The sequence below is a fragment of the Falco biarmicus genome, chromosome 5 (genome assembly GCF_023638135.1).
Source record: "Falco biarmicus isolate bFalBia1 chromosome 5, bFalBia1.pri, whole genome shotgun sequence".
Lineage (NCBI taxonomy): Eukaryota > Metazoa > Chordata > Aves > Falconiformes > Falconidae > Falco > Falco biarmicus.
Window position 1 is genome coordinate 86,004,052 of NC_079292.1, and position 24,849 is coordinate 86,028,900.

At 52.5% G+C, this 24,849-nt stretch overlaps 2 protein-coding genes across 5 annotated transcripts in view; one reads left to right on the top strand and one right to left on the bottom strand.

Annotated features, from left to right (window-relative positions):
* The window catches only part of BOC (BOC cell adhesion associated, oncogene regulated), a 56,994-nt gene extending 37,575 nt beyond the window's left edge, over positions 1–19,419 (top strand). Inside the window, exons 4-19 of one of the 4 annotated variants that reach the window (XM_056341336.1) lie at positions 3,646–3,792; positions 4,394–4,537; positions 4,965–5,258; positions 6,045–6,317; positions 7,024–7,322; positions 10,066–10,234; positions 11,132–11,242; positions 12,442–12,648; positions 13,460–13,641; positions 14,739–14,844; positions 15,043–15,165; positions 15,748–15,969; positions 16,389–16,615; positions 17,210–17,289; positions 17,933–18,126; positions 18,710–19,419. In XM_056341336.1, the coding sequence (XP_056197311.1) occupies positions 3,646–3,792; positions 4,394–4,537; positions 4,965–5,258; positions 6,045–6,317; positions 7,024–7,322; positions 10,066–10,234; positions 11,132–11,242; positions 12,442–12,648; positions 13,460–13,641; positions 14,739–14,844; positions 15,043–15,165; positions 15,748–15,969; positions 16,389–16,615; positions 17,210–17,289; positions 17,933–18,126; positions 18,710–18,894 (2,963 nt within the window). In that variant the 3' untranslated portion in view covers positions 18,895–19,419. The remainder of the gene's footprint in view (positions 1–3,645; positions 3,793–4,393; positions 4,538–4,964; positions 5,259–6,044; positions 6,318–7,023; positions 7,323–10,065; positions 10,235–11,131; positions 11,243–12,441; positions 12,649–13,459; positions 13,642–14,738; positions 14,845–15,042; positions 15,166–15,747; positions 15,970–16,388; positions 16,616–17,209; positions 17,290–17,932; positions 18,127–18,709) is intronic. The other 3 variants (XM_056341337.1, XM_056341339.1, XM_056341340.1) reach the window with 3 other exon arrangements.
* Positions 19,420–19,921: 502 nt separating this feature from the next.
* CFAP44 (cilia and flagella associated protein 44) overlaps positions 19,922–24,849 on the bottom strand; it is a 41,762-nt gene continuing 36,834 nt past the window's right edge. The window contains exons 30-34 of the mRNA XM_056340821.1: positions 24,612–24,728; positions 23,501–23,702; positions 22,641–22,801; positions 21,734–21,868; positions 19,922–21,175 (exon numbers count right to left, since the gene is read on the bottom strand). Of these exons, the coding sequence (XP_056196796.1) occupies positions 20,900–21,175; positions 21,734–21,868; positions 22,641–22,801; positions 23,501–23,702; positions 24,612–24,728 (891 nt within the window). The 3' untranslated portion in view covers positions 19,922–20,899. The remainder of the gene's footprint in view (positions 21,176–21,733; positions 21,869–22,640; positions 22,802–23,500; positions 23,703–24,611; positions 24,729–24,849) is intronic.

Here is a 24,849-nt window from a genome sequence, read left to right on the forward strand (position 1 = left end):
CCTGTCTCGCCTGCCTTGCTGCTTGGCCCCCAGCCTTGCGATTCAGCTGGTTTCCCTCCCCAGTGACAGCAGCACAGCTCGCCGCAGGGCTGACCCTCCCCGTGCCCTGGCTTGCCCCATCGCGCCTCTTGAGTGGGACGCAGATGGACACAAGCAACAGCCTTTGGTTGCGCTCCCTTCTAAACAAAACAGAAGGAAGAACAAAACAAAACAAAAAAAAAAAAAAGAGAAAAAATAAGACCTGTTATCCCAGTACGGCTGGGATTGGTAGTGCTCTGTCTGTCTGTCTGTCTGCAGCCCCTCCTGGCCAGTGGCTGGTGGATGAGGATTTGCTGCTTCCCTATGATCGAGCGTGTCTTTTAAGGACAAGGACATGGGCTGGCACACCGAGCGCCGCCATATGAAACGGAAAACTCAGCCAGTGGAGAGGGGATGTGGTTTCTCCCAGCTGCAGCGGGAGTTAGTCTTGGGATGCAAATTGCATGTTAGACATGGGGCATGGCTGCTGCCAGCCGGGCGGGTGAGTGCTGCAACCCCCCGAGCACTGACACACTCCTCCCCCGTCCCTGCAGTGCACCGCGTGGTGGGGGAAGGGACGTGTGACCTCCCACACCTTGGGGGCAGCTCATGTGAAGACCCCAGGATGAAGGTGGTTGTCCCAGCCCAGCGCGGCGCCCTCCGTTCTGCCGTGCTGTGGCCAAGCGCAATGGCACGTGTTGGGGGGGGCTCATCCCATGCATGGAGGGAGCTGGGGTGCCCCTGAGCACCCCTGGCTGACCTGTTCATGGGTGGCTGCACGTGCTTGTACCAGCAGGGAGGAGGGTGGCTCAGACCGCCTGTGGCCAAAACCCACTGGCAAATAAAACAGTCTTTATTTAAAAGTGTGGGGGAGCAGGGATTTAGGGGAGTAGTTTGGCAGGAAGCTCGTACACTTGCATATTGGAAAACAGTTTGTCCTGGTGCCCACCTGATGTTTTTCCCCTCTCCCTTGCCGCTTTCGCTTCGCTTCTCTGTTGGTGCCCAGTCTTGCTCCCCTAGCCACCCCAGGATCCCTTTCCTCCATCCTTTCCCCCCTCCATCCACAGCTCTGCCCCTCATCCCCTGCGGCCAGGCTGGGAGGGGAAGGCAGGAAGAGCTGGGGGTCCTGCTCCCCCCGTGGGGCTGCGGCACTCACAGCTGTGAGAGGAGTGGGCTGAGCTGCCCCCGGGGGGCTGCACGTGAGGGATCCCCATGTTTGCCCAGCCTAAGGTCGTCCTGGGGATCCCCGGGCACAGGGACATCGCTTTCCGTCTTTGAGAGCGTGGTGTTCCCCAGTGGGCTCTGCTGGGCCAGGGCTGTGGGTCTGCTCTTCCTCCGGGGTCCTGGGCCCCTTCTCCTCGTTGGGGCCTGTGCGTGCGTGCGTGCACACGTGTGTGTGTGTGCACATCCCTGCCAGCATTGCTGGAGCCTATGCCTTGGCTCCAGAATCTTAATTTGGCTGTGATGAATCCAGACCACCAAGGCACACATTAATTTTCCTGATGCTCGTTTATATTTTGTTGATGGGAGAAATACGCATGATGTGGGCAGGCAGACACTGGGCTCTCGCCTCTTCTCCACCTCTTTCCATTTCTGTGGCTCTTACTATTTTATTCCTTGATCAAATATAAAAAGCAAAGAGGAGAAAATATCCAGCACCCTTCCCCTCCCCAGCAGTAACTTTCGTTGTCGGAGGAGCGCAAAGCACTGCCAGCTTTTCACAAGTTAAGAGTTAACCTTCATCTGGCTTTAATACCCAGTGGAAACATGGCTCCCCTCCCCGGCTTGTCTTAAAGGATTAATCACATTTCTGAAGTTCACCCCTATTCCTTCTTTTTATTATTATTTTTTTTTAATTGAACGATGCCAAGAAATTCCAGAAGTATTAAGCATGTTCGCTGCAAATCATTTTTATGACATTGCAAAACCTCCCCTTTTCTTTTCAACCTCCTCCCCTTCCCTCAGATCTGGGCCCGGGAATGCTGGCTCCCCCGGCAGCCGCCCGGCAGCCCCTCCGCGCCGCGCTTGGGGAGGCTTTCTCGCCGCCTTGCCAAGAGAGCTGGTTTTTATTTAAACTCCATAAAGGATCTTGCTTTAATCAGAAAGTCTGCTTGAGAAATTTCATGTCACTTTTCCATGACTGTGGGTGGGAGAAGCTTGGAGCCAGAGTTGTCTTTTGCTCTTGGAGTGCTGCTGCATTTCCCAGAGAACAAAAACACATTTTTCTGTCAGCCGAGTCTGCCAAGGGAGGCTGCTTGCCGTCCGCCCGCCGCCAGCCCTCCTGCTGCCCCCCGGCTCTCCAAACTGCCCGAGGTCACGGGTGCCACATCCTGGGATGGGTTGCGAGGGGCGAGGGAGCTGTTGACAGCGCGTGGCCATGCCATGCCGTGGCGACGGATGCGACGCGCTGCCTTAGCGTAGGGGTTTGAAAAGGAAGTGTGGTCCCGTCCGGATTTAGCGACATGCTGCTCAGGAGGTGTGTGTTTGCGCTGGGTCCCAGGGGAGATGCGCCAGCTTGAGCCTTGATGTGACAACGTGACTTGCGACCAACTGCGGGATGTGCAGTTGTCACTAGTGGTCGCCTGGGCTGGTGCATGGCACTGTAAAAATGTGTGCGTGGGACTTTTTTCCTGGCGCAAAACCTTCTTCCTCCCAGCACAGGCTGACTGAGACAAACATTGGGCTCGTGGTGCTCTGGAAAGATTTGCCATTGTGCCCAGGAAGCGTGGGGACCAGTTTCATCTGCGGGAAGCTCGGCAGCGCCAGGCAGGTGTGCTCCCTGCCCTGCCGGATCTGTGGGGTTTCACCGTGGTCCTCTGCTCCTGCTTTGAAAAACAAGGAAAAGAACCCAAAGTGCCCCTTCCCCCTGCCTTGTGCTTCCAGTTCTGCTGCTCACATCGGCCCTGCCGGGGGAGTGACCCCGTCACAGCCTCCTAGGGAGACACGTGCTGGGATGGGCGATTTCCCAGCTGCTTTAGGGAGGGGGCAGCTGCAGGGGAGCTGCTTTTCCTTGCGAGTCTTTGAACTGGGGTGCGGGCACTGCTTGGGCACACGCAGTGTCGTGGTTAACCAGCCTTGTGCCGCGAGGTGTTCGGTGGGAGTGGCAATGCCCACAGCAGAGACACCGATTACTCAGGCACTGGAGCTCGGGGCAACTCTGGGAGCATCCAGCGTTCACACACCTTCTCCCACTGTGTCACCTGGTGTCTGTACACCCTTGAAGCAGGCTGGGCTCCCTGCGTTTTGAGTACAAAGTTAGCTTCTCAGTAGCAGGGCGGCAGCCGCTTTTGAAAGAGCAGGCTGCAGAAGGACCGGTTTTGGCTGCCCTTCCGTGCTGCAGTAAGTTGGCTCGTTTTTTACTTTCAGGCCAGGACTCTTCACACCCAGTGTCTCAGCCATGTAGCAGGCAGATTCTCCAGAAGCTGCGTTTTAAGTTATCCATTTTGTAGGAAGGAGGAGGAGAAAAAAACTAAAGCTCTGAAACCGGGCCAGTTTCCCTTGCTGCTGGGAACAGAGCAGCCCTCTGCCAGCACTGCAACGAAACAGCCCCGGGTCCGCAGGGAGAGGATGAGCGACACCGCGGTGCTCAGCCAGCCACTGAGATGCCCTGTCGCTCACTCTCTGCAGATCTCAAAGATTTCAAGTTCGACGGCCAGCACGTGATCGAGGTGGATGAAGGGAACACGGCTGTGATCGCCTGTGACCTGCCTGAAAGTCATCCCAAGGCTCAGGTCCGCTACAGCGTGAAGCAGGAGTGGCTAGAGGCCTCCCGAGGTGAGTGCCACAGGGGTCTGTCCTGCTGGGTCCCTCCCCAGGATCCTCAGCTTCACTCTTCCCTACCAGCAGTAGCTTCCTCTGCCTGCTGCCTCCTCGTTGTCCCTCCATTGCCAGCCTGAGCACAGGTCCTGCTTAACGTCCCTGCCAGGTCTCCCTGGTGTCCCCACTGCCTGGGACTGGGGAGCCACGTATAACACCAGCTTGCGGTAAGGTGAAAGGAAGAAGAATTAGGTGGTGCACAATGACACTGTTCATTGGGTGGCTCTGTGAAGCATTCTTCTAGCCCCGCCTGGGTAAAGGTGACTTCAGATTTGCAGAGGTGTTTAAAATTTGGATCCAAATTTTGCAGCTTCAGTCCATCTGCTGGATGCACTTGTGACAAACTAGCTTCACCTGCGGCTCCGTTCCTTCCATCGTTCCATCATTGCTTCCCCTGACATTTGAACTAAAAAGGGTCGTTTCATTCCTGTCGGTGTTACCGCGTCGTTTTTTCCCTTCCCACTTGTCCACCTTTCCTTCAGGGCGCTGCATGTCTTTCGGGAGGCTGGGCAGGAGCGTATCTTGTGCCCGCATGCCACCTCCTCTTCTCTCTCTACAGACAATTACCTTATCATGCCATCTGGGAACCTTCAGATCGTCAATGCCAGCCAAGAGGATGAGGGGACTTACAAATGCGCTGCCTACAACCCCGTGACGCAGGAGGTGAAAACCTCGGTCTCCAGTGAAAGGCTCCGTGTGAGACGTAAGCTCTGTCCCTTCACTGCACGTCTTCTCCAGAGCACTTCCAGTCCTGGGAGCACGTACCGGTGCTGTCGCAGCTGGTTTTCTGTGTGAACCAACATTATCAGCTGCTGGGAAGCCTTTCTAGCAGCAGAAGGCCCCAGGGCCTGCTCCTGGGGGGGGTGTGCAGCCCTGGGATTGCCATACCTCCTCAGGATTTGTTCTTGGTGATGGGTGAGCAAAGGCCCTTGGCCCTCCAGCGAGACCGCTTGCTGTGTGCCCGCGTCCCTTAAGGAATGTCCCTCTTGCCCTGCGTTGCCATTTATCTGCCCCAGCGGAGGGGAGCAGCGCACTAGCCCTGCCATTACCCCTACCCGCACTCTGCACGGGGTGCTTTCACACCGGCAACCTTCCTTCCCACCCACCTCCTTCCTCCTCTTCCTCACCAGGCTCCACAGCAGAGGCAGCCCGGATAATCTACCCTCCTGAAGCTCAAACCATCATTGTCACCAAGGGCCAAAGCCTCATCCTGGAGTGCGTGGCCAGCGGGATCCCCCCACCGCGGGTCACCTGGGCCAAGGATGGCTCCAGCGTCTCCGCCTACAACAAGACGCGCTTCCTGCTCAGCAACCTCCTGATTGACCCCACGAGTGAGGAGGACTCGGGCACCTACAGCTGCACAGCTGACAACGGGGTTGGAGAGGCCAGAGCTGCGTTCATCTTCTACAACGTGCAGGTGTTTGGTGAGTGCTGCTGTAGCCCTTGTTTCAGGAAGGACTTGGACTTTCTCCACTGCTTTTAGGGGGAAATACTGGTGCTGCTGTACTCTTCTTCCTGGACAAACCACAATGTAATGCCAACCCCTGTTCATGGTTCCAGTTTCTAGGAGATGGGACAAATTCTTCCTTGAGGGTGGTAGTTCCTCCTTCCTGGCTCCCACTATGGACTGCAGACGATGCATCCTCTCTTCCTCACCAAAAGCTCTGCTCTTGTCATTTGTGACACTGGGTTTGCTCTAGCACTTTCTAGTGGGGGACTGGCTGCTGCTTAGACATCCTTGACAATGGCATAGGGAAGACACTGGAGTGTCTTGCTTTTTGTTCTGTTCTGTGGAAAAGCTGTCTATGGGGTGGGAAATGTAAGGGATACTACACCTTAGATATCTCTGCCACGCATCCTTCCCCTCCTTGTAAGCATGTTTTATTGGATTGCACTTCATCCAGGTGCTGGTGTGTTGTTCTGGCACAAGCACAGAGTAGCATTTCAGCTTAGAAAACTGGGACTTGCAGGTGGCTGCTGTCATCTGAGAGGGGCAGATGGCCTTGGGCCACCTCTCCTTGTGGTTCATGTGGATGCTGAAGGGGAGGTGCAATGAAGTGGACCCCTGTGGGTCCCCGAGTGGGACCTGGGGGTGGGGTAAGGATCCATTACTTTGCTTTCATCCCTGCCAGAGAGGAAGGTGCGAAGCCATGGCCGTGCCATGCTCCCTGCCAAGTGGCACCCAGCAGCCCTGTTTTCTCCCTGCACAGAGCCCCCGGAGGTCACCATGGAGCTGTCCCAGCAGATCATTCCCTGGGGCCAGAGTGCCAAGTTCACTTGCGAGGTGCGAGGCAATCCCCAGCCCTCCGTCATGTGGCTGCGTAACGCCGTCCCCCTCTCCGCCAGCCACCGGCTCCGGCTTTCCCGCAAGGCGCTGCGGCTGGTCAGCGTGGGGCCCGAGGACGACGGCATATACCAGTGCATGGCAGAGAACGAGGTCGGCAGCGCGCAAGCCATGGTGCAATTGAGGACAGCCCGGCCGGGTAGGTCCCTCTCTCCAAGCTTGTGACCGTTCAATCCCAGGGCCTAACGCACAGGGAAAGAGCAGCGGGAGCAGGAGAACCAAGTCGGTGTGTAACCCTTCCGCCTGTGTTTGAGCTGCTTTGCTCTTCCCTCCCTGTTACCCTGCACGTCAAGTGCTTTTTCGACTGGGATCCCCGCCTCTCCCTGTAGGAGCAGGTGGTGGTGGTCGTGCTTCTAAGTGCGGTGCCATGTGTGCATCCTTGAGCTGTCTCTGCATGGGAGACACGGGCCATGCGGGTGTAGTGCCTTACCCCACGGCTTACTCCGCTCTGCCTCTGGGCACCCGCTGGGCACGAGCAGAAACACCGATGTGGGTGGATTCACCTGGGATAAGAGAGGTACCACCTGATTCTTTGGACCCTACTGAACTTACCCAGGGTAGGAGGGGCTTCAGAGAGGGAGGCAGCCCCATGTGGCCAAGGCCTGTTCTCGCAGAGGCCCCAAGTGAGCTGTGTTAGGTTCATGGCAGGAGAAGGAGAGATCATTGCTAACACCTTTTCGAGTGGCACAGCAGGCAGCACCACCTGGGACCCGATACCTCTGAGGTGCCTGTGCTGCAATGGGTGCGCAGTGCTGGGCTTCCGAGAGTTTTCAGGGGGCTTACAGCTCTGCCTGCACCGCAGACTGGGACAGGCATTTACCCTGCCTCGACACTTTGTCTTTCAGGAGCTACACTCGACCCTGGGCGAGATGCCCAGCTGGGCTCGGCTCAGCCTCCAACACCACCTTCCAGGGACAGCGCCTTAAAGCTGCTCCTGGATAAAGCTGGACTGCCAAAGCCTGCGACGACCCCGCTGGCAGCATCTCCACAGTGTGCAGCCAACAGGGAGCTGGTGTCTCCAGCTGAGGCCCCCATCATCCTCAGCTCTCCCCGGACATCCAAGACAGACAGCTATGATCTGGTGTGGAGACCCCGGCCTGACAGCAGAGCCCCCATCCTCTATTATGTGGTGAAGCATCGCAAGGTATCGCTGTTTCGCCCTGCTCCCATCTTTCCTCTGCGCCGTTCCACAGGTGGGCTGGTGGCCTCGCTGCACGTTTTCACACCTCGTGAGCAGGTGCGTTGGGGCAGGGGCACCCATCGCTCACTGGTGGTGCTGGTTGGTGGGTCCTCCTCAGCTGCAGCCACAGCCTGTCGAGGTGTGATGAGTACAGGCTGCGAGAGGTTTGCTCTCGCAGAAGGGCCCGTAGCAGTGCCTGTCTGCCGAAGCAAGCGGGGCGGGTGTGCACACGTGTATTTCCAGCCTAAAGAGCTTCCGCTTCCAATCCTCAGTTGTCTGCTTACACAAGTAGGAAGTCCTGAGGGCAGACTGCGCATGACTTGCTCTGTAATGCTTTTGTCTTGGCACAAGCCACGAGGATAACTCTGCCTTGAAAGTCTCGGGCTGCAGGACACAGAGCAGCAGCCTGTCTCTGCTGCACGCACCTCAGCAGCTGCCCTGCTCAGCCGCGCCGAAGCACTCACACTCGGTGACTGAGGAGCCAGCAGAGAGCCATCACAGCCATGCTAAATCACCTGGAAGGTCCTCAGCCACTGGTTTTATTCTGGAAGCTGAAAGGCAGTGCAGTGTTGAGCATGTTTCTTGGCTGGTGGCACGGCATGAGCACATCACCGGTGCGCTGCTGAGCCCTGCGTGAGCCCCAGGGCTCCTGTCCTCTTCCGTGCTTCTGGGCACTGCCGGCAGAGTGCCAGCAGAGCTGTAGCCCAGCAGTCTCTCTAATTAGCAAAGCATTGTTGAGGTAAAAATTCTGCTTTTGAGGTGTAGAGCCACTCTTACCATTTTGCTGGGGATAAGCGGGAAAAAAGGGGCATTGAATTTACTCGTTTGCTGCTTGTTTTTCCTTTGGGTAGGCAGGGAGTTGCAGTAGAGGCAGGTTTTGCTTTGGGGTTTGATTACATTCCTGATCTGGCATGTTTTGGATTCCCAGCCACTGCAAGGCACCATTTTCCGTTATAAGAATCTATTTTCCTGGAACTGTTTGATTTTGTGAAAATACAGTATAATAGGAGGCTGTTACAATCCCTACACATCCTTGATTTCTTTCTAAACAAAACCAAAGTGGAGTGTTTCAGCTAACCCTCTCTTTAAAGAGTCCTTTGTTTTAAAGGCAGAAGATGCCAACACAAGAACACAATAGGGCAGGCTTAAATAAAAACCAAAAGATGCCAAAAGCCTCACCCGACTATTGGCTCTGGTTGTCTGCCAAGAAGAAATTTGTCCCCTGATGGCGTATCATGTAACTACCAATTCTGTGTGCGATCTCAACTTGCAGGCTGGCGTTTGTCCGTATGTTATTTGTTTTTCAGCGCTTCACCTGGAAGGGGCTGTAGGGCAGTGGAGGTCACCATGGGTCACTGCAGTTTGCAGTAATATGTTTTCAGTGTAGTCCAAATTCTCAGCTGGAGACTCTTTCTTGAGATGCTTAAGGATTGTGTGGCAAGGAATTAGTCCCAATAACCCTTAAACTTGTTTAGAAAACGTCTCTATCAGAGATTCTTAGGATCAAGTTATATAATGATCTGGGTTTGACATCTCTGACTGGAGAAGCACATGTGCAGAGAGGGAAGGAATCAATTCAGCAACAAAAGAAAAGACTCTTTGTTTGAAAGATGGCTATAAGGAAAGTAAAACCTACTGACAGGAGACTTACATTTGTACTAGGCAAGGGTCTGCTCTCCTCTGGAAAGTATCTGTGGATGTCCCTTCTTCCGCTGCTCTTATGCTACCTTTAAATCTCCACGGCCTGCAAGCAGTCAGATGCCACGCAGCCGTTACCTTTGTTTCTTAAGTTCTCTTCTTCTCTCCTGAGCATTAGCAGTCTTTAGGGCTCCCCTCCCTGGCCTCACAACTCTGTGGGCTCAGGAATAAAAATAAAACAAGCCAGGCATTAATCAGTCAGTGTCAAACGCTTGGGGAAGATGAATGATACGGCAGTCTCGGCATTTCCGTTTTGTTGCTTCGCCTGCGTTGCTAATGCTCCTTTCGGCACCGGGTCACTTCAGTGTCCTGCCTGTTTGCCTGCAAAAATATTATCCTTCCAGCTGGGGAGACGGAGGAAGGTCCCGCCTTCCCTCACCCTCTGCATGGGGCATCAGGGCATCACCAAAGAACAAACTTGTTTCCAAGTTGCCCCCTTTCTGGGGGCCACAGCCGTGTTACAGTCTCTTCCCTGCAGAAACCTGTGCTCAGACGTTCCCGTTCCCCATTTCAGCCAGGAAGTGCCAGCGGTGAGACCGGATAAAACGCCGTTAGTCAGACAATGTAGGTCCAGGTGACCAAAGTGGCATCCAGGTACCTCATCCCATGGAAACGACCAGCATCTAAATGAGCAGCTCACCGGCTTGGGCTGCAGGAGAGATTTGGCTCCTAAAGCAGCTCAAGCCTCTGGCTAACGCTGCCTTTTGGGGGTGCGCCTGCCCCAGGGCTTTACGCGCACCGAGGGGCAGCGGTATCAGAGAGGAGCAGTGGACAGAATGGGGCTGAGTGAACCTCTGGGGTCAGTAAAACACCCAGGTGCTTGGTGACTTGTCCTGCTTATATCTGAATCCTTCAGCTTTGCAAAATCAGGCTGGAAATATCCCCCTCCTTTACAGGCAGGGAAGGGAGCCCTGGGTGAGATGGAACCTGTGATGCAAGTTCCTGGGCTCGGTGCAGGCAAGAAGCCCAGCTTGCCCCCAGCTTTGCAACGCCTGCGTTGGTCTCTCAGCAGGTCACCAACGCCTCGGACAGCTGGGCAGTGAGGGACGTCCCAGCCTCGCAGCACCGTCTGACCCTTACCAGGCTGGACCCTGGAAGCCTCTACGAGGTGGAGATGGCTGCTCACAACTGTGCCGGCGAGGGACAGACGGCCATGGTGACCTTCCGGACTGGTAAAGGTCAAACCTGTCCCTGGGTGTTTTGCTCTGAGTCAGGGCAGGGCCCCTTGGAGACATCCCACCCCAGCCCTGAGGCACGGGCACCAGCCTTAGGACAGAGGGGCTGTTTCAGCTCTGGAAACCCACCTGCCCTCAGCCCAGAGTGACCCTCTCAGAAGGGAAAGTGGAGGGTGGGACTGAAACAGGATGGGGAAAATCAGCTCTTCCCCTCTGCCTGGGTTGGAGTAAGTCCCTTCCTCCCTTGCTGTCTCAGCTGAACACCTGCAGAACCATAGAAAATAGGTCTGGCGGGGATGTCAGAAGGTCGCTTAATCCATCCTCTGCCTGGAGGCAGGATCAGCCTGTGGGGGTCGTTCCCAACAGGTGTTAGTCCAATCTGTCCTTAAAAGCTTCTGCTGCACTAAAGGAAACGCCAAGCCTTGCCACGCAGTCTGCTCGGCACCGAGCTCTCTTTGCCACTGAAAGGATATTCCAGATGTCTACGCCAAGTCTCCCCTGTCCCCTGGCTGCTTTTCGTGTCTCCAGCAGGTGTGGGGAACGACATTCCCTTCGTAGCAATCTTCCCCGTGGTGGTGGGCTTGCTCACGTGGCCCCTCAGGTCCCCATCTTGTGCTAATTACTACCTTCTCAGGCAGAAATCTAGCAACATTTCAAGAAAACCAATTAAAAGTTTTAGAAAATTAAATATGAGGGGGGCCTATTAACAGTTTAACAAACCTGCTCCTTTAGCTTTAGTTCCTGCCTGCAGGTTGAGTGCTTTGAACCCCTAGGGCTGTTAGAGTCTGGAGAGTATCTACCTCTGCGTTGTGGCTGGAATATTTTCTTTGCTTATGACAGCAAAAATTAACTCCGAGCTGCCTCTCCATGTCACTGATGCCACCTCTCCCTTCTGCACAGGCCGGCGCCCAAAACCAGAGATTGTTGCCAGCAAAGAGCAGCAGATCCAGAGGGATGACCCAGGCACGAGCACTCAGAGCAGTAACCAGTCGGACAACAGCCGTCTGTCCCGTAAGGCCCTCCCTGAACTGGGCAAGGAGGGAGGGTGAGGGGTGCTGGATCTCTTGTGGGTGGCAGCGGCCAGGCCACGCTGGGGTTGCAGTCTTCACTGGGTAAAGCAAGACTGTGCAAAGCTGCGTGGGTGGTCTCCAGCTCCTGACGAGGAGAGGTCCTTCTTGGGCACCTCTGCTACTGCACTTGGCAGGCTTAGGAGAGCAGGCTGTCCCCACCATTAACGCAAGAACTTGTCAGAAAGTCTCCATCTCTTGCTGAGTTTCACATGGAGGTTCCCAAAGCCCTGCTGTGGAGTCTGTGAATGGGCAATGCGCAGGACCAGCAAGCTCCTGTGCACCAGTGGGTGCTGGGGGAGCACAAGGGAGAAAGGAGAACCAAGTCCCTGCAAGTCCTGGCATCCTCCTCTCCCAGCCGAGCCCCGAGCAGGGGCGGTTAGTGCCCATTCTAGCAGCGCAGGGTGCTCCACTGGGGTATCTTGATGCATTGAAGCATCAGGTCCTGACTTGTTAATCCCATTCGTTGTTTCCCACCTTGTGTTTGCCAATGCTGTTATTCAGCAGTGCCATTACCCGTTCCGTGAAATTCTCTCCTTCGAGCCTTATCCTGCCTGTGAGGTCCCCTCCTTCGGTCCCCCCACACGCATTCACGCCTTGCCTCTTCTTCCATGGCCACAGCTTCAGTCATCTCTTTCCCTCCCATCTTTTGATTGTTTTCTTATCAAGTTACATTTCTACAGTTCAGAACTTTTCCCCCCTTCCTCCTCACCTGGTTCTTCTCAATCTCTCCTGTTTCCATCTCCTGTGCTGTCAGTCTCCCCTTGCTCACTGCTTCCACATCAGCCAGACCTTCTGCTCTCTCTCCAGCCCTGCACCCACACCTCTCACTGCTCTCCCTCCCCTGATGGGTGCACACACCTCAAACCTTGTCTCATCCTACTTGAGTTGGGAATGGAAAAGGAGCAAGATGCAAAAAGGAGTAAAAAATGTTTGCAGGGCACAAACTGAAAGGAGTGAGGATTTGGGTGTGTTAGCTCTGATGAAGAGACGCGAAGGAAGAGAGGATTCTGGACTTAAAGAGCGTGTGCGTGGGTGCAAGGCAGGCAGTCCTTCACCCACACACCGCTCAGCTACAGGATCCTCCAGACAGGGCGAGAGGGATGCGTTTCACATCCTGATGTCCTTCTGTGCCCCTTGCAGCTCCAGAGGCACCAGACCGTCCAACCATCTCCATGGCATCAGAGACATCTGTGTACGTGACTTGGATCCCCCGGGGGAACGGCGGGTTCCCCATCCAGTCTTTCCGCGTGGAATATAAGAAATTGAAGAAGTTGGGAGACTGGGTCCTGGCCACCAGTGACATTCCTCCTTCTCGCCTCTCAGTGGAAATCCCAGGCCTGGAGAAAGGTAGGCAGGTGTTCTCCTCCCTGCTTCCTGGAGGCCTGTAGGAAAGCCGTGCAGTCCCTGGAGGATGGTCAGCCATCTGTCACATCATGCTTAGCCCCGGCATGTGCGAGCAAAACAAAGCCTCCCCAGCTCCAGCCTGAGATGCATGGGGAGAAGCTGCAGATGCTTCTCCAATTTCTCCAGCTGCAAAGACCAGCATGGATTTGACCTCCCTGAGGGAGGCTTGCGCATGCTTTTCTGCATTACAGGATTTAGTTACTAAAGGCATTTGGTTTTGCCATTTACTAGAGAGGATGGAACTTCCCTTAGCCACAGGCAAGGCAGATGGGCACATAATTCCCATTGCACTTCACATGAGAAGAGACGGCATCACTGAGCTGGACAGCTTAAAAGGGACACACATCTGCCCCAACTTAAAAGATCAGTAAAACAATGTTTGGGTAAAGATTATTTAGGCTTTGAGCTTTTAACTGATGTAGTTAATTTCCATGTAGTAGAGGAAGGACGCTTTCCCATACCTGCTTTCAGGTCAGGACATCCTTTGGGGCATCTCTGAATCCAGCCACACACCTTCCAGAACTGCTACCTGACCTCCAGACCATCCAGACAGGAACCGGGGAAGGCACATAAAAGCAAGGTCCATCTAGCACATGGCTGAAATCTGGCTGTTCAGTGTTTGCGTTTCAATCAGAACCTCTCTGTAGGCTCTCTGCCTTCTGAAGAAGATGTAGCCCCTCTCCACAGCCAGGCCTGTGCTCCCAGTTGAAGTCTTGGAAGACTCCAATCTCTGCAACTCCTGTTTTTCCCCTAGGCACATCCTATAAATTCCGTGTCCGGGCACTGAACATCCTGGGAGAGAGTGAGCCCAGCGCAGCATCTCGGCCATACGTAGTGTCTGGGTACAGCAACCGCGTCTACGAGCGCCCTGTGGCTGGGCCATACATCACCTTCACAGATGCCATCAACGAGACCACCATCATGCTGAAGTGGATGGTAAGGTTTGTAGGGGCAGAGGTCTCTGAACGTGCAGGAAGCACAGGGGTGTGGGTGCTACCTGCCCAGCTCACGCATCTTCCAGGTCATCACCCTGGAGCCTGTCACCAGCACAAATGGATCTGGGATCCAATAGCTCCCTCCACCAAAGGAGGACTGGGCTTGGGCCACCTAGAAGTGGGAGAAGTCAGAGAGCCTAGGAAAACCTTCTCACCAGAATCCAGCATTGTACACAGGGGCGTTTCAGCAGATACCCCCAGGGTCTTGACCGTTCTGTTCAAGGAGCACAGTTGAACAACACATGGCGCAGCTGTTTACTCACCTGGCCAAATTCCTGCAATCCATTAGCACCTCTGCCTGTTGTAGCAGTTTCCAGCAGAGATGTCCTTCACTCTCACTGGCTGGGCAGCAGTCCTAAGCGCTGACAATCATTTACAGCAGTCAGCTCCAGATGATTTTTAGGAGTGGGCAGGATCTTTTGGATCACAAGCCCAGATCCAAGTGTTTCCAGCAGCTTATTCGGAGGGATGCACTGCCCTCTTCTCTCCTCGCTGCTTCTAGCCAGAAATTGCTACAGGGCAGGATGGGCGCTGCTGATCATTGAAGCATGAACAGTAGCTGATAAAATAATGGATGAAAGACAGCAAGAGCATGTGGAGCTTGGACAGTACTGCCCTGGGTGGGGGAGGGACAGGGATGGCCTCAGAAAGACAAGACTCCTGTGGTCACCGGTTCATGGCAAGATGCAGTTTGCCTGGCAGTCACAAGCCTACCGGAGTCATGGTGAAGGTGTGTTTGCCCTTGGCCCAGCTCAGTCACTGGTGCTGAGGAATTTTTTCTCTTCTGCTGAGAGGGAGCAGAGTACTGGATGCTTGGGGTGATGGGACCAGACTCGTGGCCTGCCTGTTGGCTGAGAGAAGCAGGGTGTGAGTGTCAAATAGCACTGAGCTCTTGGAAGGGAAAAACAGTGGCAACGCAAGATCCCTCTGCTGGGTCTTCCTCCTGTCCCATCCATTTATCCCAACTGCTGCTCACCTGGTACAACAAGGAGCACAGACATCTCTGCTCATTTCTGCTCTCCCTCCCATTCTCTGCAGTATATCCCAGCCAGCAACAACAACACTCCCATCCACGGCTTTTACATCTACTACCGCCCCACTGACAGTGACAATGACAGTGACTACAAGAAGGACGTGGTGGAAGGTAGGAGATCTCAAGAGGCTGCTCCCAGCTGCTCTTTCCTCCTGGAACGATACACGGCCAGAAGGAGCCTTGTGCAGAAGAGGCACAAAAGGCGGCGGCTGCTGCTGTCCGGGCCTGCTTTTCCTAGCACTGCTGCAGAGCGGGGCAGTCGCGTGTTCCCCGAGGAAGCTAACGGCACCATGTGTGTTCCCTTCCCAGGAGATCGGTACTGGCACTCCATCAGCCACCTGCAGCCAGAGACCTCGTATGACATTAAGATGCAGTGCTTCAATGAGGGGGGGGAAAGCGAGTTCAGCAACGTGATGATCTGTGAAACTAAAGGTAACCAGCTTCACCGGGCGCCTCTGGGAGCGCAGCCTGCTGCCCTCCCTGCCTGCCGCTGTCAGAGCACAGCCAGGCGGGTACCGTCCCTGCCTGACAGTGCATCATCTAAGCTCAGACAAGGCGGTGGAGGCGGCACTGGGGAGAAGAAGAGGCATAGGTTTGTTGATGCTGGTGGTCAGTATGTGTATGTACCCGTAGCAGTACCCACAGACCCCTCGTACAGAGGCCATCACCGTTTCCCTCAGAGGAGCAGTTACCTTCTGTTTTCCTAAGTATCATGCAGATAGCGACCCGAAAACCAGAAGAGCTAACTTGCCCTTGCTGTGCCAAACTCCTGTGGTTGGTTATAAGCAGGTCCCATGTCGTCTTCCAAGCAGCTGCACAGTCACAATAGGAACAGCATGAAGTCCAAGTGTGTGTTTTAGAGAAGCGATTTTCCTTTTTTATTCTGCTTTAGCAGCCACCATAAAAGCCACCACAGAAGTCCATCCACGCCGCAGCAGCACAGACGTGCCTGGAGGGGGCTGCTATTCCACCTGCCATGCCTGTGTCTAACACATCTCTCTCTCCTCTTTGCAGCTCGGAAGTCTCTTGGTCTGCCAGGTCGTCTTCCACCCTCCACAGTGCCCCCCCAGCAGCATCCCCCACTCAGTGGTGGGCACAGTGGCCTGGGGACAGGAGCCATGGTGGCCCGTTCCAGTGACTTGCCATACTTGATTGTCGGCGTTGTGCTGGGCTCTATCGTACTCCTCATCGTGGCTTTCATCCCCTTTTGTCTTTGGAGAGCCTGGTCCAAGCAGAGTAAGGGTTCTTTTTGAGGGCTGATTTACAAGATGTGCTCTGCCCTGTGGGTCAGACCTGACCCTGCTTGTAGTTGGGTCAAACACCCAAAATGTGAGAGCTGCACATTTGGGGAAGCGGGAAGAGGGCGGGCAGAGGGCAAGTCTCAAATGTCCTGTGGCACCCCATAAAGGCAAAGGCCACCGTTAGCCCCTTGCCCTGCTTACCTTGTTGAAAAGGAGCCCTGGGACTAGAACCAGGGAAAAGGGGCATTCCCTCGTCTTCGTGTAGAGCCCCTTTCCACCATTTGTCTCCAGCGGTGCTTTGGGTGCCGAAATAGCTGCCTGATAGGACAACCTAACACTATCCTTGCTGAGCTTCAAGAAGCTCAACTTCACCTCCGATTTTGGCCTCAGACTTCCTTTTTCTTCCCTCTGCAGAGCAAACCATTGACATGGGGTTCCCAGGAGCCGGGCTGCTGGTATCGTCCTGCCAGTACACCATGGTGCCTCTGAGGGGCATCTCTGCTCCTCGTGCCAGTGGGCATCCCTATGTTAACGGGCAGCCCTACGCCAACGGGGCACACCTGAATGGCATCTGCCCCTCTGCAGGAGTGGGGTATGCGAGCACCGAGACCCGAGATTACAGTCCAGATGAAGTGCCACCGGTATGTGCACACCTGTGGTTAAAAGTTGGTTTGACATGAGCTGGAGGCCATGGTTGCAGTGAGAGGGCTTCTCCAGACGCGGCTGGCAGACTTTGCAGCCTGTAGAAGTAGCAAGACTGGCTTCTTGAAGGAGATTTCCCCTTTGCAGTGGAGTTGGAGGCATGGGAAGAATGGGAAGTTCTCCAAAACACTGATGAAGAGGTGGTTTTTGGGGCAGTGGCTCTTAAGTATGGAGGAGGCAGTGGGCAAAGGCTACTTTTATGGGAATGGTTCCTGTTCCTCCTGAGCAAAGCTCACAGGGAGCGACAATGTTGAGGAGTCTGTGTGTAAACAGTAACACAGGCCAAGGCAGTGCCACAGCTGAGACGATACGTTGGTTATCATCCCCAGTGATGCAGCAGTAAGCCTCAAGTGAGATTTTCAGTGCTCAGTTCCACTGTTCTCTGTAGCAAAAGAAACAGTTTCAGCTTTCTCTGCCTTCTGTCATAAGAGCTTCCCCAGCCTGCCCCACAGCTCCGGCTCCCAGATCAGCACCTGCCTGTTAATGCTGCTGCGTGGCATTGCTCTGCTGAGAATCCTTCTCTCTCCTTCCAGTCACACGAGGAGACCAACGCCTTGCTGCAGGCGAGAGTGCTGCAAAATGGGAATGCCCAGCAAGACTACCAGCCCTCCAGGTTAGTCCTGGCTTGTGGACAGGCAGCGGGGAATAATCCAGCGGGACCTACAAGACTACATGCTCACAAAAGCCTGGCCTCGCCGTGCTCCCATCTGTCCCAGTTCACTTGGGAACCAAATCCGTGCAGCAGCACTAGGCCTTCTTGGTGTAAATGCTCGTCACAGAGCTCATTCCTCTTACGGTTCCGGGGGGGGGGCAATTTCATCGTAGAGACAGCCACCACCTGCTTCCCCCTGCTCCCTTTCCTCCCCCTGCTCCTAAGCCAGAGACTGAAAAGCAGGATGAGCGAAGCTAACGTCTATGACGGGATGCTGATAAACAGCTGCCCCAGAATCTGACCAGGGTCCAGCTGCGGGTGCTCTGTGTCTCACTGTTCAGATGTCGATCAAGTAGCTTCCCATGTTCTCCAGGAGGTGCTACTCCTCCCAGCTCCTGTGGCACTCACTAGATGTTGAATCGTGGATACCAGGTCCCATCCCCTCATTCCCATCCCAGACGGGCTTCCCAGTTTCCGCTCTTCCCCTCATTTAGGAACGCCCAGTGCCATTGCATTGATGGAGCTGGCAGAGGTGTTGCGTAGGCCCTATCTTTCGAGAAGGAGAGATTTGTTAATAGTGCTAAATGTCTGTCTGCCTCCCCAGATTGCCCAACTCAAGAACAGAAGACAGCTCTTTCCTCTACAGTCTTCCAGATGACTCCACTCACCACCTTCTTCAGCCACAAGACGACTGTCCTCACCTTCAAGAGCACTTTGTTGGCCTCCATCATCCAGTGATGGGCAACAAAGTAGGAGGCCCCAGCCTGGATGCTCGACGGGATCCCCTGTTCCACCAAGGTCAGTGGTCTGGAAGACTCTGCTTGCTTCCTTTCATTGTTTTAGGCTGATTTTGAAGGGAAATCTCACCGCAGAGCCTTTCCGATGGCCCTGTTCATGCTTCTGTGGTACAAGGACAGTTTTAATGCCACACAGAACAGCAGCATGGAAAGGCCATGCTAGCAATTGGGGACTGCAAGTTGCCTCACTCAGTTTTGGAGGAGACATTTCTCATTTCTCCCAAAGCTTGAGCTGTATGCTGCTGGGAGAGCACAATACCCACCTCCAGTTGCAAAGATGCTGTCCTTTAGTCCATCTTAATTTTGCATTTTCCAGACTACCAGTAAAACAACAAGGTCCCTGAAAAATTAACGTGAATCCACCTCCCTAGGTCCTGATCCATTGATCCACCCCTGCCGCGTAGATCAAACTTGTCGTGTGCAAGCATAGGATCAAGCTCCCACGTAGCCAGGACTTCCAGAATGCAGATCTTACTCTTTGATCAGCGTACCAATCCTCAAAGTGGACTGTTGACTAGAAAACTACCACAGCATCTCTCATTTCTGCATGCATTGTAATCATTTCTTGCTCCTTTCACTTTCAGGAAGCCCTTGCTGCCTAGGCCTAGTGCCAGTTGAAGAGGTAGAAAGACTAGACTGCTGCCAGTCCAGAGGAGATCTCCATCCCCAGAATCCAGTGATCACATCTTTGGGTCAGGATCTACCAAGACATCTGAACAGCAGCCCGCCATCACTGAGGCCCCTAGAGACTCATTCTCCCACCAGCTAGGGACCAAGCTGCCAAGCTGCCTTTTGCAAAAGACTTATTCTAAAGAGAAAAAGAGAATGGGTATTTATTTTTGTATAACACCCCTATTTATATATTTATGCACTTGTATATAGATGTATATGTGCCTTTTATAATGCTATGGAGACAGAAGGCATCCTCAGCAAGGTCACAGGAGGGCTCAGGAAACAAGGCAGCAATTGTCCGTGGCACCGGGCTGTTCATCACAGCACAGGACTGAAACAGCAGCGTGAGAGACGTCGCAGGACACGGACCCAAACAGAGCTGCCGCCGCTGAGGTCTAGCACCTCTTGCAGCGAGGGCTTCACGAGAGAGAACGCCATCAGCAAGGCCTTTTCCTCTTCCCGACAGGAAGGTTTGTCCCAGGAACACACTCCTGTGAATGGACTGGAGTTATGCACTCTGCCTAATCACCTTAAACAACCCTTCACATACACGCCATCTGCAGCTGCCTATCTGTAAAGTCAAACCCACGCTTTAACATCTAAAATAAAGGCTTTAGTCTTTTTGGTGGCTGGCTGTATGCTAAATCCTCCCATAGAATGAACCTGCTTTTTTTTTTTCTACTTGCAGACATAGAGCAAGCAGGATGCCTGGGGAAAGGTGACGTTTCCTGCAGTTACAGTTTTGCAAATAGCCACCGATGTAAATATTAATGCTGAGCTCAAGCCAAGAGGGATGGCTGCTGCCTGTGCCAGTTAAGTGACATAAAACTTCTAGTGAGGAGCACAGCTAGAGGAAATTTTCCTTCACCTGCAAGGACAGCTGTATGGGTTTGGTGATGGGGAGGGAGGCAAATTTTGTTTCCTTATCCTCCATCTCCCACCCTGTGGTTTTCCAGCTTCAAAAGCTTTCAGCTTCCAGGCCTGTGGGTAAGGGTGGGCTTTCTCCCTTAAGGAAACGGGATGCTCGGCCCTTTCATAGGGACCCACGGAGAAGGCAGGCTGCAGGAGTACCGTTCGTTTGCAGCAGGGGCAGTGCCTGGGCCTGGCTGGGGTAGGGTTGGCTCTCTCTGAGCATACACCAGCCAGAGGAGCAGAAACCATTGGCAAAAGGCAGGGAGCAGGGAGGAAGAGCAAAAGCAGCTGCAGGTTGTTCAATCTGTTTAATTAAAAACTAGTAACCAACCCCAAGGGCGCCTGTGCACCCTCAGAAACTCTGCGCTGGAGGAACAGTGCAGCACAACCCCTCCGCTTTGGGGGTGAAAGAAGTTTTCTTGGTAAGACAGGGAAAGTGCTGTAAATGATCATGCACTGCCACCACACTGAATGTCAGAGGCAAAAAAGAGTAAAACCTGAAAACAGAACAGAGCTCGGCTCGCTCTCACTCTGATCAGGCAGGTGCAAGCCAGTGTAATTACAAAAAAAACAAACAAAAAACCAACCAACAACAAAACCTCCTCCTACCAGGTAAATACCACGTCCTGCATGCACTGTGGGTCAGTTTTCTACTGCTATCGAGCAGAGGCAAGCAGGAAAGTATCTGATTGACTCCATACCCACCTTAGCGCTGCAGGCCCTGAGGAGAAAGGTCCCTTTGCTTTCTTTAAACAGCTAGCACTCCCCTCGACTCTTAACTAGCTCGGTTAGCAGAGAAGTGCCATATTCCTGCTAGGATAGTTGGCAAATAACAAAAGGCACCCTCAAGGCAGACCTTTTTTACCATTTTTGAGAACACGGGTACCAAAGATGTATTTGCCCACATGAAACTCATATCCAGCCTTCAACAACCACTTGTTTGAAGAGCAGACACATACACATACACACACACACACACGGAGGGCACCTGCCCAGTGCCAATCTCTGCAATGGACTGCTAACAGCATTTATAAGTTGTATGAGCACTCTTTTATTCCCTATCTGTCGCTACAGTCATATTTTGATAGGGGAAACAAACAGAACCTTTTACCACTAAGCCCACGTACAGCCAAAGCAATTAATTTCGCACTTCCAGCTATGACTACTGCCCCAGCTAACCGTGCCCGTTTTTAAGGGAGACTTGTACTGTTCGTTACCGTTTCTAGTGTAAGAAGAGGGAACGATTCAGTTGGTGTCTGAGAGCCCTGGAGTGATGAAGGCTGCAGAAGGCGGCACCCATCTTTTCTGCTAAGGAGAGCAAGGTCTCTTAAGCACCCATCTTTTCTGCTTAGAAGATTGATTTCTTCTTTTAGAAGGGCTGTGTCACGAACCATGTGCTTGAGCCGTGACTCCAGCCTGACCTTCTCTTTGATGTCAGTAGTTCGGGTGCCCCGAAATTCTACTCCCTGTAAGGAGAGGAAGAAAATACCTCCTATAAAACATGGGAGAATGAACAGTGGAAGTTTGTTTCAAGCAGGAAATCGAAGCTTTCCAAGAGGCAGGACAGCTGCGTGACTTTTCCACCCCTCAGTCAGAACTACTTGGAAGTCAGAGTGAGAGACTGCTGACTTAGACTCTGGCGGTCACAGGCAGCTGCCTTACTCCCTAATACAGAGTAAAGAAAACTCTTTCATTCATTTGGCTGTTTCCATGTAACGAAGGAATAATTTTTGCTTGCCGGAAGACATTTTTAAATTAGAAATAAGATGAGTTTGTTTCAATATTAGAAATCAGTGAAGAAAATACAGGGAAGCTAAGGTACTGCCTACCTCAGGATCAGCTCATTCCTCTCCCTTTCTACAAGACCTGGAGCAGCCATCCAGCCTGCGCCACTAGACAATATTAGCTCAAAGTGCTGACTGCAGAGCAGGATGTAAGACCAGAGCCGGTGAGAGCCAGGTGATCCCTTACCCGTTTCTGAACACTTCCAAACCTGCACGTAGCACAGCAGCTAAGAGGCTTACCAGATCATTCTTTAGTGAATCCAGCTTGGTTTCAAGTTGCTGCTTTTCAAGGCAAAACTGGTTCAGCTGCTGCAGCTTGCTGGTGTTTTCCTTTGTCAGCTTCATTAGCTGCTGCTGCAGGTCTAAGATTCTTTCCTAGAAAGATATAAAAGGTTGAGCTGGGATGAAAGAGGACAAAAAAAGCCAAGTGGGAAAGAAGTGCTAGGCACAAGTGCCACAGAAGAGAGCTAAACAACAGACTGATCCTGCATACACCACCTGACCCCCTAGTGCCTTTAGCACAATCTGTCATCGTCTTTATTTTTTTAATATTGCAAATACTTAGGTAGATAAAGCAGTTAGGCAAAAGTGTGGGAAAGAGAAAGCCATTAGGTACATAGCACTTCCCTATGTGCCCTTCTGTAAGGGCAGCAGAAGAGCGGTGCCTGTTCGCACCACAGTAGCTGAGCCTTGGGCTCCCCGATAGAGACATAAGGTTTTCCGACTGCACAGACTGGCATCCCAGGCATGAGTCAGGGCTCACGAGAGCCCCCTGCTCAAATAGTTTGTCACCAAAGGCAGTGAGAGGAGGCAGCAGGTTCTGTATCCCAGCTGAAAACCAAAGGAAAGCACTCCGGAAGAGCTTCACATAGGGACTGAAGTAGAAGGATGCATTTGAGGAAAGTAAAACAAAAAGATTATCAACTAACTCCATGAGAAAATAGGATGCGTGTCAACAGCTGGAACAGAGGTAGAAATCATTATGGGAAATGGGAGTTGGCCATTATGGCCCAACTATTAACGACAAGTGAAAAAAACCCAAACATGAACATGTTCACGAAAGGTTTTAGTGTAACTATTCAGCCCCAGGGAAATGAAGCCTCAACAGATCATCACAACACATCCCCCTCCTTTTCCTGCTCCTTACCTCCCACTCTTTGAGCTCCTGGGAGTGCACATATTCTTTCTCCATTATTTGCACTTTCAACTCTTCCATGCGTATGTTAACAGAGTGTGCTTGAACTGCTTCAAAATCCACCAACCGGCCAAACTTCTTCATCATCAGATGATTGCACTTCTCTTCCAGTCCTAGCAGAAGGGGCAGAACACAAATGGCATCGCTGCCTTTCAGTGGTTAAGGACCTTACCCCCAGCTTTTTGTCTGAGCTCTTTGGTATTTGCTCTGTAATAAATAATTCACACAAAGCCACACAGAGCCAACAACAGAATATTGCTGTTTGTCCTTGCCCATGACCATGTCTGTGTGGTCACTAAGCCACACTCTGAGCCAGTTCTAGTAAGCCACTCCCACACCAAAGGCTATATAGGGCCCCTGCAGGTTTGGTGGTGCTAGACACATTTTTGGGTTTGGTCCTTGGGAAAGCGTTTCAAATAGGGCTTGTTTCACTCTTCTTATGTTACACAGAGGACGATATTGCCAAAAAAAGTGTATGCTTTAGGGAAAGTACTTTTTTCTGAGCAGTTCTGGTTTACGGCCAGAAACAGCAATCACGTGCCCTAACTTCAAGTGTCTCATCTCAGTCAACTCTCCTTACACTAAGTTCCCAAATTATTTCACACAGCCTAATGACTCTGCAGTGCTGGAGAACTACCAGTACTTCATCAAAACAGTCCACTTGATCTGCTCGTTCTGTTTTATTTTCTGCAGTAACCAGCTGTGACATCTGTGTGAGTGTAAAGACAGACATCTGGTGAGTTACCCCCACGCAGTGAGGGGGACAGAATGAGCATTAGTATGCTGTGCTGTTCAAAGTCTCTGTTACTCACGTCGAATCTCTATCTCCATCTCCTTTTTTTCCCGGACAAGCTGCTTATGTTGCTCCTGGGCCTTCTTATAGATCCCTCTTTGCATTATCTTTTCATTACGTAGGTCCACAATTCTCTTCTGCAGATACTGTAAGGACTGCCTGGTAAATACCAAAGCCTGGGAGAAGTCACTGGGCATCTCCCCATTAACCAAGTACTCCACCTGCGAGAAACAGCCGTAAGCAAGGCTGACTTTTATTAAGGGTGCTGGTGATCTCTCTGGATAAGAAATGTGTGAGCATTAGAGAACTAATGAGTGAGGCAATAGTAAGCACAGGCAACTCTCATGTTTTGGGCCAGGGAATCACACTACCACTCAGCAAAGCTCAAAGACTACTTAAAGCTGTGCTGACTGCCTACATATAAAGCTGTTGACCATCCTGTGGCACCTGAAACCAAGGAGGAATAAGGGGCTCCCTGTCAACTGTACTTTGGAATGATCTGGGAGCTGCAGGATTGTGGAGTCAGGCCTCAGACTCTTATGTCTTTATTACCAACCTTTTAATGAATGGTGAAAGAACAAATGGAGAGAGCTGAGCTTGCCTTAGAGGTATATTGGCCAGAACAGGCAGAGGCCTCTCTTCTCTCTCTGAGGACAAGATTCAGCCCAGAGTAAACAACAGTATTGTCTTGAGTTTTCCTCTTAATTTTCTACTTATCATCCCCGCGCTAGCAGCTGTGTAGATGAATGCACTGCATCCAGTCCAGCATTATTGAATTGAGCAAAACTCCCACTAGTTTAGTTTGGGGGATTTTTTTGGCTTGGTTTTTTGGAGTGGTTTTTTTCCAGGAGAACATCAGTAGGTATGGACCTGAAGGAAAATCCCATGCCAAATCTATAAAACACTTGAAGATTATGCACGTTTCAGCAATGGGCTGACCTGCCTGCCCTTACCCTTTTTATGTCAGTATAGGAGAAAGAAACAAAAACAATAGCAGCATGAAGTTCAATTAATACTTCACTCCCAGGACACTGGTGAATCAGGAGCTAAGGGCCTCAAAGAACAGTAACACCATTGTTTAGACGTACACGGCCATTCTGCACCTGCAGACGCACAGCATCCTGAATTACCTGATGGAGTTTCAAAGGCACGACTACATATAGCTCATTCAGTCTCTGCTGCTTTTCCCACTGAAAGGTCTCCAGTTCTCCGTCTGCAGTGTCCAGACTGGTTTCCACTACTTTTGCCTGCAGAAAGACAAATTGTGGACAAACAAAAACCCTGTAGTACTCAAATACATAAGGCAGCAAGATTCTATGTTAGAGTTCCTGATCCAAAAGAGAAAGAAGTATTTTTTTTAAAAAAAAA